Source organism: Gorilla gorilla, chromosome 21 (assembly GCF_029281585.2).
Source record: "Gorilla gorilla gorilla isolate KB3781 chromosome 21, NHGRI_mGorGor1-v2.1_pri, whole genome shotgun sequence".
NCBI lineage: Eukaryota > Metazoa > Chordata > Mammalia > Primates > Hominidae > Gorilla > Gorilla gorilla.
The window spans coordinates 63,994,613-64,012,641 of NC_073245.2; the positions used below are offsets into that span (position 1 = coordinate 63,994,613).

Consider the following 18,029-nt stretch of genomic DNA (forward strand, 5'->3'; position numbering starts at 1 on the left):
GCCCAGTCTGCATCAGACTTTCCATGAATGAGAATAAACCTATTTCTCACTTGAGGTACTGAGAGTTGGGGGGAGTTGAGGAAACCGGCAATGAATATAGTCAAAATCACCCTTAAAAACATTCACGTCTGGGAGCGTTGGCTCGTGCCTATAATCCCAGCACTTTGGGAGGCCAAAGTGGGTGGATCACCTGAGGTCAGGAGTTCGAGACCAGCCTGGCCAACATGGTGAAACCCCGTCTCTACTAAAAATACAAAAAATTAGCCGGGCATGGTGGTGGGTGCCTGTGATTCCAGCTACTTGGGAGGCTGAGGCAGGAGAATTGCTTGAACCCGGGAGGCGGAGGCTGCAGTGAGCCAAGATGGCTCACTGTGCTCCAGCCTGGGCGACAGAGCAAGACTCCATCTCAAAAAAAAAAAAAAAATTCAAATTGCTGTTTGGGAGGCTGAGAGAGGAGCATGGCTTGAGCCCAGGAGTCTGAGGCTGCAATAAGCTCTGATCATGCCACTGCACTCCAGCCCCTGCAAGACAGTGAGATCTGGTCTCTTAAAAAACAAATTCCAATTGACCTTGAACTCGACTATATAATAGATTTGTGCCTCTGTACTATCACTCAATATCTAACACTACCATTATGTTCCTTTCTGCATTGGAGCTGATTGCTACTGCTGCTTCTCAAAGTCAACTGGTGTGTGTTTGGAGGCTGTGCTGGATAAAAATAGATATTTAATTTATGTGCATGTTGGGGAGAAGGTTTGCTGAGTACATGTCCACAGATTTGTGTAAGTTAATGTGGAAGTGTTATGCCACTAGAAACATTTATTATTAGCAAAAATATTAATGAAAATTCTCTCTACAGATGGAAAGATTAAAATGCATCTTTATTTTTTCTCCTCTAAGCTATTATTTCCCAACTTGCCAATATTGACTACATGTGTCATGATGGGGGGAAATTTAAGCACTGCTGACATTCTTTTCTGCTGTTTTGGTCATAATGCTAGGTCCCCAGAATGTCTTTTTCATTCTTAGGCTTAGCACACCAAATACATGTGAAGTTACTCTAACTGAGCAGGTGGGGTCACAGCCTTGCAGAGAGAAGGCAGGTGCCCCCTCCACCCCACCCCACCTCCAACCCCGCCACTACCCAGTGCTGAACCCAGGGAAGATGAACAACCAGGGACTAAGGTGGCACAGAAAAGTCACTGACATCTGCCACAGGGAACTCAGTCTTTTAAGACTGTACCGGCGGGCAAGGTGGCTCACATCTGTAATCCCAGCACTTTGGGAGGCTGAAGTGGGTGGATCACCTGATGTCAGGAGTTCAAGACCAGCCTGGCCAACATGGTGAAACCCCATCTCTACTAAAAATACAAAAATTAGCCACGCATGGTGGCACATGCCTATAATCCCAGCTACTCGGGAGGATGAGGCAGGAGAATCGCTTGAACTCAGGAGGCGGAGGTTGCAGTGAGCCAAGATTGCGCCACTGCACTCCAGCCTGGGCGACAGAGTAAGACTCTGTCTAAAAAATAACATGACATGACATGACATGACATAACATCTGTACCAATGCATGTATTTGTGATGGAAAAAAGAAAAGAGCACGGTCCCTGCCTGCACGTACCCCAGGAAGAAAGGTGAAGAAATTGTACTTCTGATTGTTGATGACATTCCGAGGATACCTCTGGTCTCTCTTCTCGGGGTGCCCCAGCCAGACAGTGCGGGGCCTGGCCTCACCTCCACCGCAGCATCTCAGCCACTCGCAGCACCTGTGGGAAAGAAAGACCCACGCATCAAGGCCACGCCCACGCATCGAGGCTGTGCTCATGTCTGCCCACTCTTCGCAGATTGCTTTTCTCTACAGCATCTTCTCTGGCTCAGGACCACAGCCATATTTGAGGCTTCATCTTTCAGTGAAACAAGAAAACAGAGCAGAAGCTCCCATGAAGCTGTGGTCCAAATAAAAGATGCTTTGTCCTGGCCAGGCGCGGTGGCTCACGCCTGTAATCCCAGCACTTTGGGAGGCCGAGGTGGACAGACCACAAGGTCAAGAGATCAAGACCATCCTGGCTGACATGGTGAAATCCCGTCTGTACTAAAAAATACAAAAATTAGCTGGGCGTGTTGGCACGTGCCTGTAATCCCAGCTACTCAGGAGGCTGAGGGAGGATAATCGCTTGAAACCAAGAGGCGGAGGTCGCAGTGAGCCAAGATCGCACCACTGCACTCCAGCCTGGCGAAAGAGTGAGACTTCGTCTCAAAAAATAAATAAATAAATAAATAAAAAGATGCTTTGTCCCCAATCCCAAATTATTTACAGTCATGCATTGTTAAGTGACAAGGATACGCTCTAAGAAATGCATTAGGCCATTTCGGCACTGTGGGAACATTCTAGAGTGACTTACACAACCTGGCTGCCATCACCTGCTATGCACTAGGCGGAATGGTACAGCCTATTATTCCTCAGCTACAAACCTGCACAGCATGAGACTGTACTGAATAAGACAGGCAGTGGTAGCACAATGGTAAGTACTTGTGTCTCTAAACATATCTACATATAGAAAACATACAGTAAAAATACAGTATTCTAATCTAACGGGGCCACTGTTATATATGTGGTCTGTGTTTGGTTGATATGTCATTATGTGACACAAGACTGTGTTCCAAAAAGTAAGATTCGGCCAGCCATGGTGGTTTATGCCTGTAATCCCAATCCCAACACTTTGGGAGGCCAAGGTGAGAGGATCATTTGGGGCCAGGAGATTGACACCAGCCTGAGCAACAAAGTGAGACTCTCATCTCTATTAAAAATTAAATTTTTTAGCCAGGCACGGTGGCTCATGCCTGTAATCCCAGCACTTTGGGAGGCCGAGGCAGGCGGATCATGAGGTCAGGAGTTCGAGATCAGCCTGACCAAGATGGTGAAACCCCGTCTCTGCTGAAAATACAAAAATTAGTCAGGCATGGTGGCAGGCGCCTATAATCCCAGCTACTCGGGAGGCTGAGGCAGGAGAATTGCTTGAACCCAGTAGGCGGAGGTTGCATTGAGCTATTGCCACTGCACTCCAGCCTGGGCAACAGAGTGAGACTCCGTCTCAAATAAATAAATAAATAAAAATAATAATAATTTTTTAAAGGTAGGCTTTATTTTAGAATAAAAGGATTTAAGAAAATAAATATATCACAGTAAGTACTATTATTACATCTATGCTTCACAGATAAGAGAGAAGCTTGGGCCAGGCGAGGTGGCTCACGCCTGTAATCCCAGCACTTTGGGAGGCCAAGGCAGGCGGAGTACCTGAGGTCAGGAGTTCAAGACCAGCCTGGCCAACATGGTGAAACCCCGTCTCTACTAGAATTACAAAAATTAGCCGGGTGTGGTGGCAGACGCCTATAATCCCAGCTACCGGGAGGCTGAGGCAGGAGAATAGCTTGAACCCAGGAGGCGGAGGTTGCAGTGAGCCGAGATCATGCCACTGCACTCCAGCCTGGGTGACAGAGGGAGACTCCATCTCCAAAAAAAAAAAAAAAGAGAGAATCTTGGAACAGCTAAAGCACCCAAGTTTGCAGAGACGTAAGAAACAGCTGGGTCTGGCCTTGAACTGTGTCAGCCTTATTCCAAAGCCTAGTGTCTTTTCCCCACCCCATGCTGTCACAGCTGCTGGTTCCACCAAGATTGCTATATAAAGGAAAAGGGGGAGCGGGGGAATCTCCTCTCCACCCCCGGCTTTCCTTTTCAGCAACACATTAGAGGAGCAAGCCACAAAGATGATGTCTCGGAGCTCGATATAACCTGGAGAGAAGCCAGCACACCAGCTGTCGGCAGAACGACCCCAAGGGCGCCCCCAATGTGGTTTTCCCAACAGGGCAGCTCATTGGTGCCAACATCAGCCCCCCACTCCCAGGTCACCCTCCCACGAGGCAAAGGAACACCTAGGAATCTGGGCTGCTCTGGCAAAACGAGGTGCTCTGAGGACCCCAAAAAGGGCAGCTTGTCCTTCAGGAGAGCTTTATTAAACAAGGCATTCTGAGAAGTGCAAGCTCCCGAAAAACTGCAACAAAAACGTCCCTCGCTGGACCGCTCACCTCACCGCCCCAGCACTCAAAGGCTGAGGCAAGGTCCCAGCCCTGCCAGCCCCCTGGGATGTCGCCAGCTGAGGTGAACCAACAACTCACATATTACTCGTCCACCACAGACCTTCCTTCTTCCCTTGTTCCCACAGAGCAGGTCCTGGTGGGTGCTGGGGTACAGAGCTAAGAAAACACAGCCTCTGTCCATCAGGACCTTAAAGATGAGCGAGCCAGCAGGCTGCCTGCTCAGATGCTCAAAATGTCCATGATGAAACACAATGCTCTTTCTTAAAAATAGCATCCTCATTCCAGTAAACCAGCATTCATGGTGGAGTGTGGCTCTGCTAAGGTTTCACTTCTAGTAACTCATTCTTGTTGGCCCCTTTCTAAGTTGTCCAAAAGCCAGAGACACACACAGAAGCCTCAAGGAGTCCAACCACTCTCGCCACTCCTGTTCCCAAGTGCAAATCACCCATGCTGGCCATCAGTGGACACTCACTGAATACATTTTGAATGAATGGAGGAAGCAAAGAGGGAGGGGGAGAGGAAAAGGATGGGAGAAAAAGGGGAAGGAGGAGAGGAGCGAAGGAAGATTCATTTGACAGAAAGCGCATCACCGTATTTGCAGAAACCTTACTGGATGGTGAAGACTGACTCCTCTAAGAGCCAGTAATTCTCTCCCTATCCTATAATAATCTAGTAATGACTGTTTTCATAGTTGTACAGTTCTAATGAAAGATGAAAAATGAATTTAAGAGAATCACAAACTGTCAGGTTGACTGTTTATACAAAATTTTTGTTCTGTTTTGTTTTAGCAGAAGTTTCCACACATCAAGCTATCCGGTTACAGTTATGCTATTTATTAATTACTTAGCCTATCACCTTTGTGCATATGCACAAAGTACAGGTCACTCACTGCACTATGGGAGCAAGAGATTGGAAACAAATCTAACCATTTGTTTCAGTCCCTTCCTGCTACTATAACAAAATACCTTAGACTATATAATTTACAAACAAGGAAATGTATTGCTCATAGTTCTGGAGGCTGCAAAGTCCAAGACGGAGACACCAATAGATTCAGTATCTGGTGAGGCCCATTCCTAATGCCTTTTTTCTTTTCCAGACAGAGTCTAATTCTGTTGCCCAGGCTAGAGAGCAGTGGCACGATCTCCACTCACTGCAACCTCCGCCTACTGGGTTCAAGCCATTCTCCTGCCTTAGCCTCCTGAGTGGCTGGGATTACAGGCGTGCGCCATCACACCCGGCTAATTTTTGTATTTTTAAGTAGAGACGGGGTTTCACCATGTTGGTCAGACTGGTCTTGAACTCCTGACCTCGTGATCCGCCTGCCTTGGCCTCCCAAAGTGCTGGGATTATAGGCGTGAGCCACTGTACCTGGCCTTTTTTTTTAATTTTTTTTAAATTAAAAAATCTGTATTACCCAGGCTGGTGTAGTGGTACAATCACAGCTCGCTGCAGCCTCAAACTCCTGGGCTGAAGCAATCCTCTTACCTTAGCCTCCCAAGTATATGGGACTAAAGGCATGTGCCACCATGCCTGGCTAATTTTTTAATATTTTGTAGAGTGAGGGTCTCACTATGGTGTCCAGTGTGGTCTCAAACACCTGTCCTCAAGCCATCCTCCCACCTTTGCCTCCCAAAGTGGTGGGGTTACAAGTTGTGCCACCATGCCTGGCCCCTCGTGCCTTTTTCTTTTCTTAACATGGGGTCTCACTCTGTCGCCCAGGATGGAGTGTAGTGGCATGATCTCAGCTTGTTGCAGCCTCAACCTTCCAAGCTCAACCAATCCTCCCACCTCTCAGCCTCCCAAGTAGCTGGGACTATAGGCAAGCACAATCACACCTGGCTAATTTTTCTAATTTTTTTTTTGTAAGAAAAATTTTTTTTTTTTTGTAGAGATGGGGTTTCACCATGCAGCCCAGGCTGGTCTCAAATTCCTGGGCTCAAGTGATCTGCCCACCTCATCTTCCAAAGTGTTGGGATTACAGGTGTGAGCCACCGCACTCAGCCCCTCCTGCCTCTTTTATAAGGGAATTCATGAGGATTCTGCCTTCATGACCCAATCACCTCCTCAGTGCCCAACTTCATACAACTATCAGATTTAGGGAGAAGAGATACATTCAGACCTTAACACCGTTCATCAAAGGAAGACTGGTTAAATAAACAGGGATAAGCCATAAATGAAATTCCTAATGCCCTCTAAAGCATAAGGTCCTCTTCCGGTTCCAGGCACTTCGGGAGCTGTGGGTTCCGGTGCAGACATGTCCAAGTCCACATACAACCACACACAACCAGGCCCGAAAATGGAACAGAAATGGCATCAAGAAATCCCAGTCCACGTGTATCCCATTTTGGTTTTTTTTTTTGTTTTTTTTTTTAGAAGAAATTAAAAAAAGAAAGAAAGAAAGGAAGAAATCCCAGTCACAAAGATATGACTTTCTTAAGTGGGTGAACCCCAAGTTCCTGAGGAACATGCACTTTGCCAAGAAGTACAAGAAGAAGTGCATGAAGAAGATGCAGGCCAACACCACCAAGGCCCTGAGTGCACACGCCGAGGCTATCAAGACCCTTGTAAAGTCCAAAGAAGTTAAGCCCAAGATCTCAAAGGGTGTCGGCAGCAAAATTCATCGACTTGCCTACATTGCCCACTCCAAACTTGGGACGCATGCTCATGCCCGCACTGCTAAGGGTCTTAGGCTGTGCTGGCCAAAGGCCAAGAATCAAACCAAGGCCCAGACTGCAGCTCCAGCTTCAGTTCCAGCTCAGGCTCTCAAAAGTGCCCACGCCCCTAAAAGGCTTCAGAGTAGAGATCTCCGTCTGCAAACATGAGGACAGAAGGATTGGTATGACCTCTGGGCTGCCGTCTGCATGGGGTTGGTATCTTCCTGTGCTATTTGTACAAATAAGCCTGAGGCAGGGGGAAACAAAAAAAAAAGAATAAAATAGAGCTGTGTGCACAAAATGACCCAATCTGCAAAATACACAAAACCGAAAAGCAAGGGGCTAAAAGGTGTGTGTAGGATGCTATTCTTTGCACGAAAGCAAGAGGACATACATGCAGGGAGATGCTTGCATGAGCACAGACAATCTCCATGACGAGCTAATAACACTGGCTCCCTTTCAGGAGGAAGGAGTAGGGAGAACTTTTCCTGTATATTCTTTTAGTAAGATTTGCATTTTTTACATTCTACACATATTGTCTATGGGACTAAATGTTTCTGCAGCTAAATTCATAATAGTAAGCATTATTTTATTAAGTGCTTACCTGGTACAAAGTACTATTCTAGGTCCTTTGGGACCAAACGTTGGAACAGAATCCTTGCCTTCTCCTTCCTCACAATCTCATTGCAAAACTGGAGTGTTTGGCACAGGATAAAATAAGAACTTTGTGTTACCTGAGCCAAAAGCCCATCTCATTTAACCAATTTGATTGTTACCACATTCATTCAGTTTTCACCTGCACTGAATATAACTTACACCTTTTAATACAGGATTTATTTGACTTTCAAGTCAATGGTATTTCAAGTCAATAGATACTGAACACTTAGTAACAACAACAAGGCAAGTAATAGCAGCTTCCTTTTTGTCACTCCTCCATTCCCAAAGTGTGCCCTGAGTGTTTGCACAGTGGCCAGCCCTCGCCTAGGCACCAGGCATTCAGTAGCGAACAGGACAGACAAGGTCCTCCTCCCATGGACCTTGTAGCCTAGTGGAGGGAGACAGTAAACAACTTCCAAAGAAAATAAGGCCAGGGGCCAGAGAGTGAATGGGGAAGGGGTGTGGCTCCGGGAGTGGGTGGCCAGGGAGGTGAGGGGACAGTTTAGCTGAGTGCCAAGAAGAAGCTGCCATGCACCCATACAAGGAAGTGCAATCCAGGCAGATGGAACCTCACAGGCAAAGATCCGGAGGTGGGAGGCAGCCTGGCACTCGCAAAGCATGCAAAGACTGGCTGCGGCAGAAATGCACCCATCACGGGGAGAAGATAAAGGACAAGGAAGGAGGAGATGGGGGGCGGACAACACAGGGCTTTGTCACCAGGGCAAGAAGTCTAGATGTTACTCCATACACAGTGGGGATCATTTGAAGGTTATAAGCAGGAGAGTGGCATGATCTCATTTATAGTTTTAAAAGGTCCCCCAGGCCACTGGTCAGAGAAAACACTGCAGTGAGCAAGAGCTGAAGCAGATAATGGGTATAGGGTTTCTTTTTATGGGAATGAAATGTTCTCACATTGTAGTTATGCTTTTTTTTTGTTTGTTTTGTTTTTGTTTTTGTTTTTTTTCCTTTTTCTGGAGAACGGGGTCTTGCTATATTGCCCAGGCAGGTCTCGAACTCCTGGGCTCAAGCTATCCTCCTGCCTCTTGCTTCCCTGAGAGCTGGGATTACAGGCGTGAGCCACCACGCCCGGCCCTCACATTGTAGTGATAGCTACACAACTCTACAAATACACTAAAACTTGCTGAATTGTACATTTTAAATAGATGAATTATAAGGTATGTGAGTTATGTCTCAATTAAACTGTTATATTAACAACAACAAAAAAAGCAGAAACAGGAATTATTTATGAGGCTAGTGCCATCATCCAGGCAAGACTATAGAGCAGTCCAGACTAAGGGGGGTGGCAGTGGGGGAGTGAGGAGTAGGGTACTAGGGTACAGACTCTCGATATGTTATAGATTTAGAAATGCACAATCTCTAAAATGTCAAAAATGAAAAAGAAATGCACTGTCTCATTTAATGTTCACAACAATCCTACAAGGTACTAGCACCATTCCCATTGTTACAGTGAATAAAGTGAGCCCCAGAGGACTCAGTGACCTGCCCAAAATCATCTGCTACATCTGCTCTCTCTCCTACTAAGGGGTGGAAGCAGGAATGGAGCCCAGGCCTGTCTGATCCAGACCCTGGGCTAAGAGCTCTCTGCATCCTGCACTACCATGAACAGCCTCACCTGCACAATTCTTTCACAGCAATACTTTTTTTCTCAGTCTCTCAGTTCATAAATTGGAAGGGTCTTTGGGGGCCATCAAGAGTGACTGTTCGGTCCATGCAGGAGCTCTCTTGCCCCGTACCCATTCACCTTTGAGCCACTTATCAATTTACTCCCTCTCAGTGCCAACATCACCCTTGAATACCTGCTCTGCCACAATGGACAGATTTCCTTTATGCCTCTCTCCCTTATGAATTATTTCCTTTGCTAATTACACAGATTACTAATCTACCATGTCACTCTTTGCACACGTGTGGGGCCCAATATATATACATTCAGCCTTACCAAAAGTAAGTAACCCCAGTTGGACTAAGAAGCGTATTCACAGAAAAAGAATATAAAAGATACTACTCACAGTATTATTGCTGGGGAGTGAAAAAAGAGAATTGTTGGATGAATAAAGTCACTTGACTTGTACTTTTCGCTGTACACACTTCTGCATATTTTAATTTCTTATGAACATGTATTACACTTTTCAATATTGATTTTAAAGATGATATTAACTAAGCAAAAAACTAAGCAGAGGTACTGTGGTCCTAAACTTTTGAACTTGCATGCTTCAAGGACTCATACTAGGGGATACAAAACCAAACACCTCCACGGGACAGGCAGGTAAAATAAGCAAGCGAAAGAGCCAGGTATGGTGGCGCAGATCTATATCCTATCCATATGCTATACTCTATATCCTAAGTATCTATAATCCCAGATTCTTAGGAGACTGAAGTGGGAGGATCACTTGAGCCCAGGATTTCGAATCCAACTTGGGCAACATAGCAAGACTCAGCCTCTAAAACATTTTTTTTTTTTTTTTTGAGACAGAGTCTCTGTTGCCCAGGCTGGAGTGCAGTGGTGTGATCTTGGCTCACTGCAACCTCCACCTCCTGGGTTCAAGCGATTCTCCTGCCTCAGCCTCCCAAGTAGCTGGGATTACAGGCACCCAACACCACGCCCGGCTAATTTTTTGTATTTTTAGTACAGACAGGGTTTCACCATGTTGGTCAGGCTGGTCTCGAACTCCTGACCTCAGGTGATCCACCCACCCGTGACCTCCCAAAGTACCAGGATTACAGGCGCAAGCCATGGTGCCTGGCCTAAAAAATTTTTTAAAAAGTAAGCAAATTGAACTGCATATAGATTGGGGCAAGTAGGGCAGCACAAGTTCCATCGAAAGTGTATGCCTCTCAGCCAGGCGCGGTGACTCACGCCTGTAATCCCAGTACTTTGGGAGGCCGAGGGGAGCAGATCACCTGAGGTCAGGAGTTCACGACCAGCCTTGCCAATGTGGTGAAACCCTATCTCTACTAAAAATACAAAAGTTAGCTGGGCATGGTGGCACATGACACACCTGTAGTCCCAGGTACTCGGGAGGATTGAGGCAGGAGAATCTCTTGAACCTGGGAGGTGGAGGTTGCAGTGAGCAGAGATCACACCACTGCACTACAGTCTGGGCGACAGAGCAAGACTCTGTCTCAAAAAAATAAATAAATAAAATAAAATAAAAATAAATAAAAAACAAAGTGTATGCCTCTCTCCTTTACAGTGCTCCAGTGTTAAGCTTTCTCAGTAGAGAATGCTGGAGGGAGGCTGGGCGCGGTGGCTCACGCCTGTAATCCCAGCACTTTGGGAGGCCAAGGCGGGTAGATCACTTGAGGTCAGGAGTTCGAGACCAGCCTGGACAACACGGAGAAATCCCACCTCCACTAAAACTACAAAAATTAACCAGGCGTGGTGGCAGGTGCCTGTAGGCCTGAGTCCCACCTATTCGGGAGGCTGAGACAAGAGAATCGCTTGAACCTGGGAGGCAGAGGTTGCAGTGAGCTGAGATGACACCACTGTACTCCACCCTGGGTGACAGAACAACACTCTGGAGGGACGTGTGTGAACCACCAGCTATGACTCACCAGCCCCACCTGCACTTGGAAGGTTGCTTCCCCCTTTCCCCATGGGTGCAGACCAGTTCTGGCCCTGCAAGCCCACCAACTTTCTTGCCATCCAACAGTCTGGACCCCATTGTCCCCAACCAGGTCTGAACCCTGGCCCCACAGAGGGGCCCCTTCCAAGTACGTCCTTTCTTAGGTCTACTCCCTCAGTCCTAGACTGCCATAGAGTTTTCTTCTATCCTACACTCACTCCTTTTTTTTTTTTTTTTTTTTTGAGATGGAGTCTTGCTCTGTCGCCCATGCTGGAGTGCAGGTGACACAATCTCGGCTCACTGCAAGCTCTGCCTCCCAGGTTCACACCATTCTCCTCCCTCAGCCTCCCGAGTAGCTGGGACTACAGGCACCCGCCACCACGCCCGGCTAATTTTTTGTGTTTTTTTAGTAGAGACAGGGTTTCACCTTGTTAGCCAGGATGGTCTCGATCCCCTGACCTCACCTACACTTACTCTTTAATCATGGTTTTAAAAGTCAATTTCCTCCATCTTCTTTCCACGGGGTTTAGCTGAGCCCAACCCCATCTCTGAATTTCAGGCATGATGAGCACAGACTCCAGGCTTAGCCAGGGAGAGCCCTGGATGTTCTAGACATGGTGACAGGCTTGAGAAGGGACAGTGAAACCCCTGGCTGGGATTTTGCTAGAAATACTTGGAAAGATGTGCTCTTCTCCCTGGGGTTGCTAAGGTAGCAGAAAACATGCCTGGACAGGGGACAGACGTCCTGTTCCCATTGAGGGACTAGTCGGCCTGAAAATGAAGCCCCCAAGGAGGACAGCAGAGACAAGAAGTTCCCGATAGCCTTGAGAGACTGCAAAGATTCACCCACCCCTGGACTTTCAGTCTCAGAGTCAATAAAATAGCTTTTGTTGTACTTTACTTTGCTCAAGCCAGTTTACTTTGTTTCACTGTTATTTATTTATTTAGAGACAGGGTCTCACTCTGTCACCCAGGCTGCAGCGCAGTGGCGAGATCATAGCTCTCTGGAGCCTCAACCTCCTGGACTCAAGCAATCCTCCCACCTCAGCCTCCCGAGTAGCTGGGACTACAGGCATGCACCACCACACCTGGCATATTTTATAATTTTTTGTAGAGTCAGGGGTCTCCCTACATAGCCCAGGCTGGTCTCAAACTCCTCGGCTCAAGCGATCTGCCCACCTCAGCCTCCCAAAGTGCTGGGGTTACAGGTATGAGCCACCACACCCCAGCCAACACAAACCAATTTTAGTTGGGAGTCTGTTAGCCAGTACCTAAAATCTTTTAAGAGTCCTCTCTGGCAGGCCAGGCGCGGTGGCTTACACCTGTATTCCCAGCACTTTGGGAGGTCAAGGCGGGTGGATTACCTGAGGTCAGGAGTTAAAGACCAGCCTGACCAACATAGTGAAACCCTGTCTCTACAAAAAATACAAAAAATTAGGCTGGGCACGGTGGCTCACACCTGTAATCCCAGCACTTTGGGAGGCCAAGGCGGGTGGATCACCTGAGGTCGGGAGGTCAAGACCAGCCTAACCAACAAGAGGAAACCCCATCTCTACTAAAAATACAAAATTAGATGGGCGTGGTGGCGCATGCCTGTAATTCAAACTACTTGGAAGGCTGAGGCAGGAGAATTGCTTGAACCCAGGAGACAGAGGTTGTGGTAAGCCAAGATCATGCCATTGTACTCCAGCATGGGCAACAAGAGTGAGACTCCATCTCAAAAAAAAAAAAAAAATTAGCCAGGCGTGGTGGTGGGCACCTGTAATCCCAGCTACCCTGGAGACTGAGGCAGAAGAATCGCTTGAACCCAGGAGGCGTAGGTTGCAGTGAGCCAAGATTGCGCCATTGCACTCTAGCCTGGGCGCCAAGAGCAAAACCCTGTCTCAAAAAAATAAATAAATAAAAAGATTTCTGTCTGCCACACGGCTGGGCCATGTGTAAAGACACATTCCTGTTGGTTTTATGTGTCTTGAATTCTAATGGGTTTTGTGTTGTTGTTTTTGTTTTTTGAGACAAGGTCTCATTCTGTCACCCAGGCAGGACTGTGGTGGCACCATCATGGCTCAGTGCAGCCTCCTTCTCCCCAGGCTCAAATGATCCTCTTGCCTCAGCGTCCCACGTGGCTGGGACTACAGGTGTGTACCACCACTCCCGGATAATTTTTTTTTTTATTATTTTTAGTAAAGACAGTCTCACTATGTTGCCCAGGCTGGTCTCCAACTCGTAGGCTCAAGCAATCCTCCCAGCTCAGCCTCTCAAAGTGCTGGGATTACAGATGTGAGCCACAATACCCGGCCCCAATTCTAACGTTTAAAGAGTACAGTCTACACCTTAAAGCCTGCATTTTATCATCCTGTCCTCACTACTCTGACTTCTTTACACTTGTGCTCTCCACCTTGGCGGCTTCCACCACATGTGGCTATTTTAAGTTTCAATTAATCAAAATTAAATTTTAATTTAATTAATTAATTAAAAATTAAAAATTCCTTTTCCCTGGCCACACTGAGTGCTCCATAGCTACATGTGACCACTAACTATGGACTGGACTGTGCAGACACAGAACATTCCATCATGGCTGGGAGTTCTACTGGACAACACTGCTGGAGAGCATCCCTTTCAAGACACCTCCTTCCACCTTACTCTTGAACTGATGTCAATGGCAAAGGAAGCACACATGAACATTAGTAAGTGGACCTCACAGGCCAGGCGCGGTGGCTCACGCCTGTAATCGCAGCACTCTGGGAGGCCGAGGCAGGCGGATCACGAGGTCAGGGGATCGAGACCATCTGACCAACATGGAGAAACCCCATCTCTACTAAAAATACAAAATTAGCCAGGCATGGTGGCACATGCCTGTAATCTCAGCTACTCGGGGGGCTGACGCAGGACAATCGCTTGAACCTGGGAGGCTGAGGTTGCAGGGAGCCGAGATCACACCATTGCACTCTAGCCTGGACAACAAGAGCAAAACTCCGTCTCAAAAAAAAAAAAAAAAAAAAAAAAAAAAAAAAAAGTAAGTGGACCTCACAATGGAGGGAAACTTGCCTGAACAGTTTCCCAAACTTCAGCCATTTTCATACACACAAGGGATTTCTATGATCTCCAAATACCTCTAGCTTCTACCTACACAATTTTGTCTAAATTTGATCACCTTACATCAGTGGTTCTCAACTACAGGCAATTTTGCACCCCCAGGGTGGGCATCTGGCAATATCTGGAGACACCATTGTCTGTCACAACTCCAAGATGCTACTCTCATCTAGTGGATGGAGGCAGCCAGGGATGCTGCGAGACACCTTACAATGCACAGACAACCTCCACAACAGAGAAGTATCCAGCCCAAAACGCCACTTGTGCCCAGTTGAGAACTCCTGCTCTAGGTTTTATATATAAACTATTTGTTTAAAATGGATTCATTCCATTTACATAAATGCATTTTAAATGATAGCCTCTGGCCAGGCATGGCTCACACCTGTCATCCCAACACTTTGAGAGGCCGAGGCAGGAAGATAGCTTGAGTTCAGGAGTTGGAGACCAGCCCGAGCAACACGGTGAGACCTCATCTCTACTAAAATTCAAAAATAATTAGCCAGGCATGGCGGACATGCCTATAGTCTCAGCTACTTGGGGGGCTAAGGACGGAGGATTGCTTGAGCCCGGGAAGTCGAGGCTGCAGTGAGCCCTGATCATGCCACTGTACTGCAGTCTAGGGGACAGAGCAAAACACTGTCTCAAAAAAAAAAAAAAAAAAGATAACCTCATGCCATTACCATAACTAGAAACCAGTATCACTTGCCATAAACAGAAGATAAATAACAAAACCAGCACAATGAAAAGCAAAGTGTGTTACTCCACTCCAGCTGGCTGCTGCAGCTGGCAGTGCCTCTGAGCCAGAAGCCTACCCTGCTGTTGCTCCTCCTCCTCTACTTTTTTTTTCTTTTTTTTTTTTTTGAGACACAGTCTTGCTCTGTCGCCCAGGCTGGAGTGCAGTGGCGCGATCTCAGCTCACTGCAACCTCCGCCTCCTGGATTCAAGCAATTCTTGTGCCTCAGCCACCCAAGCAGCTGGGATTACAGGTGTGCACCACCACGCCCGGCTAACTTTTGTATTTTTAGTAGAGACGGGGTTTCACCATGTTGGCCAGGCTGGTCTCAAACACCTGACCTAAAGTGATCCACCCGCCTCGGCCTCCCAAAGTGCTGGGATTATAGGCGTGAGCCACCACACCTGGCCCCCCCTTTCTTTATTGCTGAGAAGTTAGCAAGTGTTTGGTGTTAAAAAGTGGGCCCTGACAGGGCTGTAAATACTGAAGGGAAACTGAAAAATAAATAAGCGTCTTGCTAAATGTCTCAATGTGATTCAGTTCCTGCCCATGAATTCCTTAAATTTATCACTGCAGCACCCAGAACCATTGCCTGCCCAACATTTTGGAACTGTTGTCCCACGGTAGAAACCTTGAGCTTGGTGGCAAATTTACTACAAGTGACCAAATTCCCCCACATCTGTCCAAACAAGAGAAGTGACAGCCAGCCTCCCTACTGAGGAGTGGATTTATACATGCAGCTCTCTCTTCCTGGGGAAGCTGCAGCCACACCCTGCGTGTTGCATGCATTGACTTCAGCTCCCTGGTGCCCCAGGGTTCCAGAGGAGCAGTGGCCCAAAGCTGTGTTGTGGCAGCTGTCACCTTGGTGTTGTGGGTGCTGCTGTTGTTCCTTAACACCAAACTGAAACTGGACCGTCTGACACTGCCATGACAAATAAACTTCCATCCCACATTCCAGACAGGCTGGGGAGATGGGCTGCAAGACCGAATCTGATTTTTTTTTTTTTGAGACGGAGTCTCACTCTGTCACCCAGGCTGGAGTGCAGACCTCTGCCTCCCGGATTCAAGCGATTCTACTCCCTCGACCTCCCGAGTAGCTGGGATTACAGGCGTGCACCACCACGCCAGGCTAATTTTTGTATTTTTAGTAGAGACGGGGTTTCACCATATTGGTCAAGCTGGTCTGGTCTTGAACTACTGACCTCGTGATTCGCCCGCCTCAGCCTCCCAAAGTGCTGGGATTACAGGCATGAGCCACCGTGCCCAGCCCAAATCCTTTAAGAGTAAGAAATTAGGCCGAGCACGGTGGCTCACGCCTGTAATCCCAGCACTTTGGGAGGCTGAGGCGGGCGGATCACGAGGTCAAGAGATCGAGACCATCCTGGCCAACATGGTGAAACTCCGTCTCTACTAAAAATACAAAAATTAGCTGGATGCAGTGGCAAACACCTGTAGTCCCAGCTACTCAGGAAGCTGAAACAGGAGAATCGCTTGAACCCTGGAGGTGGAGGTTGCAGCAAGCCGAGATTCTGGCACTGCACTCCAGCCTTGGTGACAGAGTAAGACTCCATCTCAAAAAAAAAAAAAAAGTTATTTTTCTTAAGCTATTTTTCCAGATAAAAAAGGAAAATATGAAATAACTTTCTCACCCATTGATAACAGCCATTCAACTAGGTTAAAGTCTAAGTTTAGAAATAACTTAGTTTACACTGCTTCCTGCTTAGACCATTTATTTTATTTATTTACTTATTTATTTATTTATTTTTTTTTTTTTTGAGACAGGGTCTCACTCTGTCACCCAGGCTGGAATGCAGTGGCCCAATCTCGGGTCACTGTAACCTCCGCCTCCCAGGCTCAAGTGATCCTCCCATCTCAGCCTCCTGAGTAGCTGGGACTACAGGCGTGCACCACCACAGCCGGCTGATTTTTGTATTTTTAGTAGAGATGGGGTTTCACCATGTTGGCCAGGCTGGTTTCAAACGCCTGACCTCAGGTGATACACCTGCCTCAGTCTTCCAAAGCGGATTACAAGCATCAGCCACCGCACCCAGCCTAGACCATTTATATAAAGGAAAACCAAAATTGATTTTCTTAGGATTTGACTTTAAGACAAATAAAGGTTTTAACAGCAGATAGTCTGCTAACCAGATGTGCAATGGTTTCATACAATCTGGCTGAAATGCAAAAGCAAATATTAGAGGAGCAGAGCCAAGGGAACAATGTTTCTGAAAAAGGTAACTAATGTAACAAGGAGTTGGTCTCCACAGAAACCATCGTCTCTGCTGGGAGTTCCCCTATAATCAGTAAGCACGGCGCAAATATTTGCTGAATTGTCTGCATGACACACCAACCTTCCAGGAAGTTACAGGGTCCAGGAAAGAACAGTCTCAGCATTGACGCTGGGCAGATCCAAGAAGAACATGAAGAAAAATTAAAAGTAGCCAGATATGGTGGCTCATGCCTGTAATCCCAGTACTTTGGGAGGCTGAGGCGGGAGAATCACTTGAGGTCAGGAGTTCGAGACCAGCCTGGCCGACATGACGAAACCTTGTCTCTACTAAAAATATAAAACTTAGCTGGGCATAGGCCGGGTGCAGTGGCTGACTCCTGTAATCCCAGCACTTTGAGAGGCCAAGGCGGGTGGATCAAGAGGTCAGGAGATCAAGACCATTCTGGCCAACACAGTGAAACCCTGCCGTCTCTACTAAAAATACTAAATTTAGCCGGGTGTGGCTGTAGTCCCAGCTACTCGGGAGGCTGAGGCAGGAGAATTGCTTGAACCCGAGAGGCAGAGGCTGCAGTGAGCCAAGATCATGCCACTGCACTCCAGCCTGGGTGACAGAGCGAGAGTCTAAAAAAAAAAAAAAAAAAAAAAAAATTAGCTGGGCATGGTGGCGGGTGCCTGTAGTCCCAGCTATTGGGGAGACTGAGGCAGGAGAATCGCTTGAACCCAGGAGGAAGTTGTAGTGAGCCAATATTCTGCCACTGCACTCCAGCCAGAGTGAGATTCTGTCTCAAAAAAAAAAAAAAAAAAGGAAAAAAATTAAAAGCCGTTATGAATTAGTCAACAGCAGTGGTTCTCAATAGCAGGGTGGGGTGATTTTGCCCCCTGCAGACATTTGGCAATGTCTAGGGATGTGTTTGATTGTCACAACTGCAGGGAAGTAGGGTACTACTGGCACGTAGTGGGTAGAAGCCAGAGATGCTGCTAAA

The 18,029-nt window shown here is 47.2% G+C and overlaps 1 protein-coding gene across 2 annotated transcripts in view; it reads right to left on the reverse strand.

Annotated features, from left to right (window-relative positions):
- ATP9A (ATPase phospholipid transporting 9A (putative)) overlaps positions 1–18,029 on the reverse strand; it is a 172,302-nt gene that overhangs the window by 131,387 nt on the left and 22,886 nt on the right. For both annotated transcript variants that reach the window (XM_031004838.3, XM_031004837.3), the window contains exon 2: positions 1,625–1,769. In XM_031004838.3, coding sequence (XP_030860698.1) covers positions 1,625–1,769 — 145 coding nt within the window. The remainder of the gene's footprint in view (positions 1–1,624; positions 1,770–18,029) is intronic.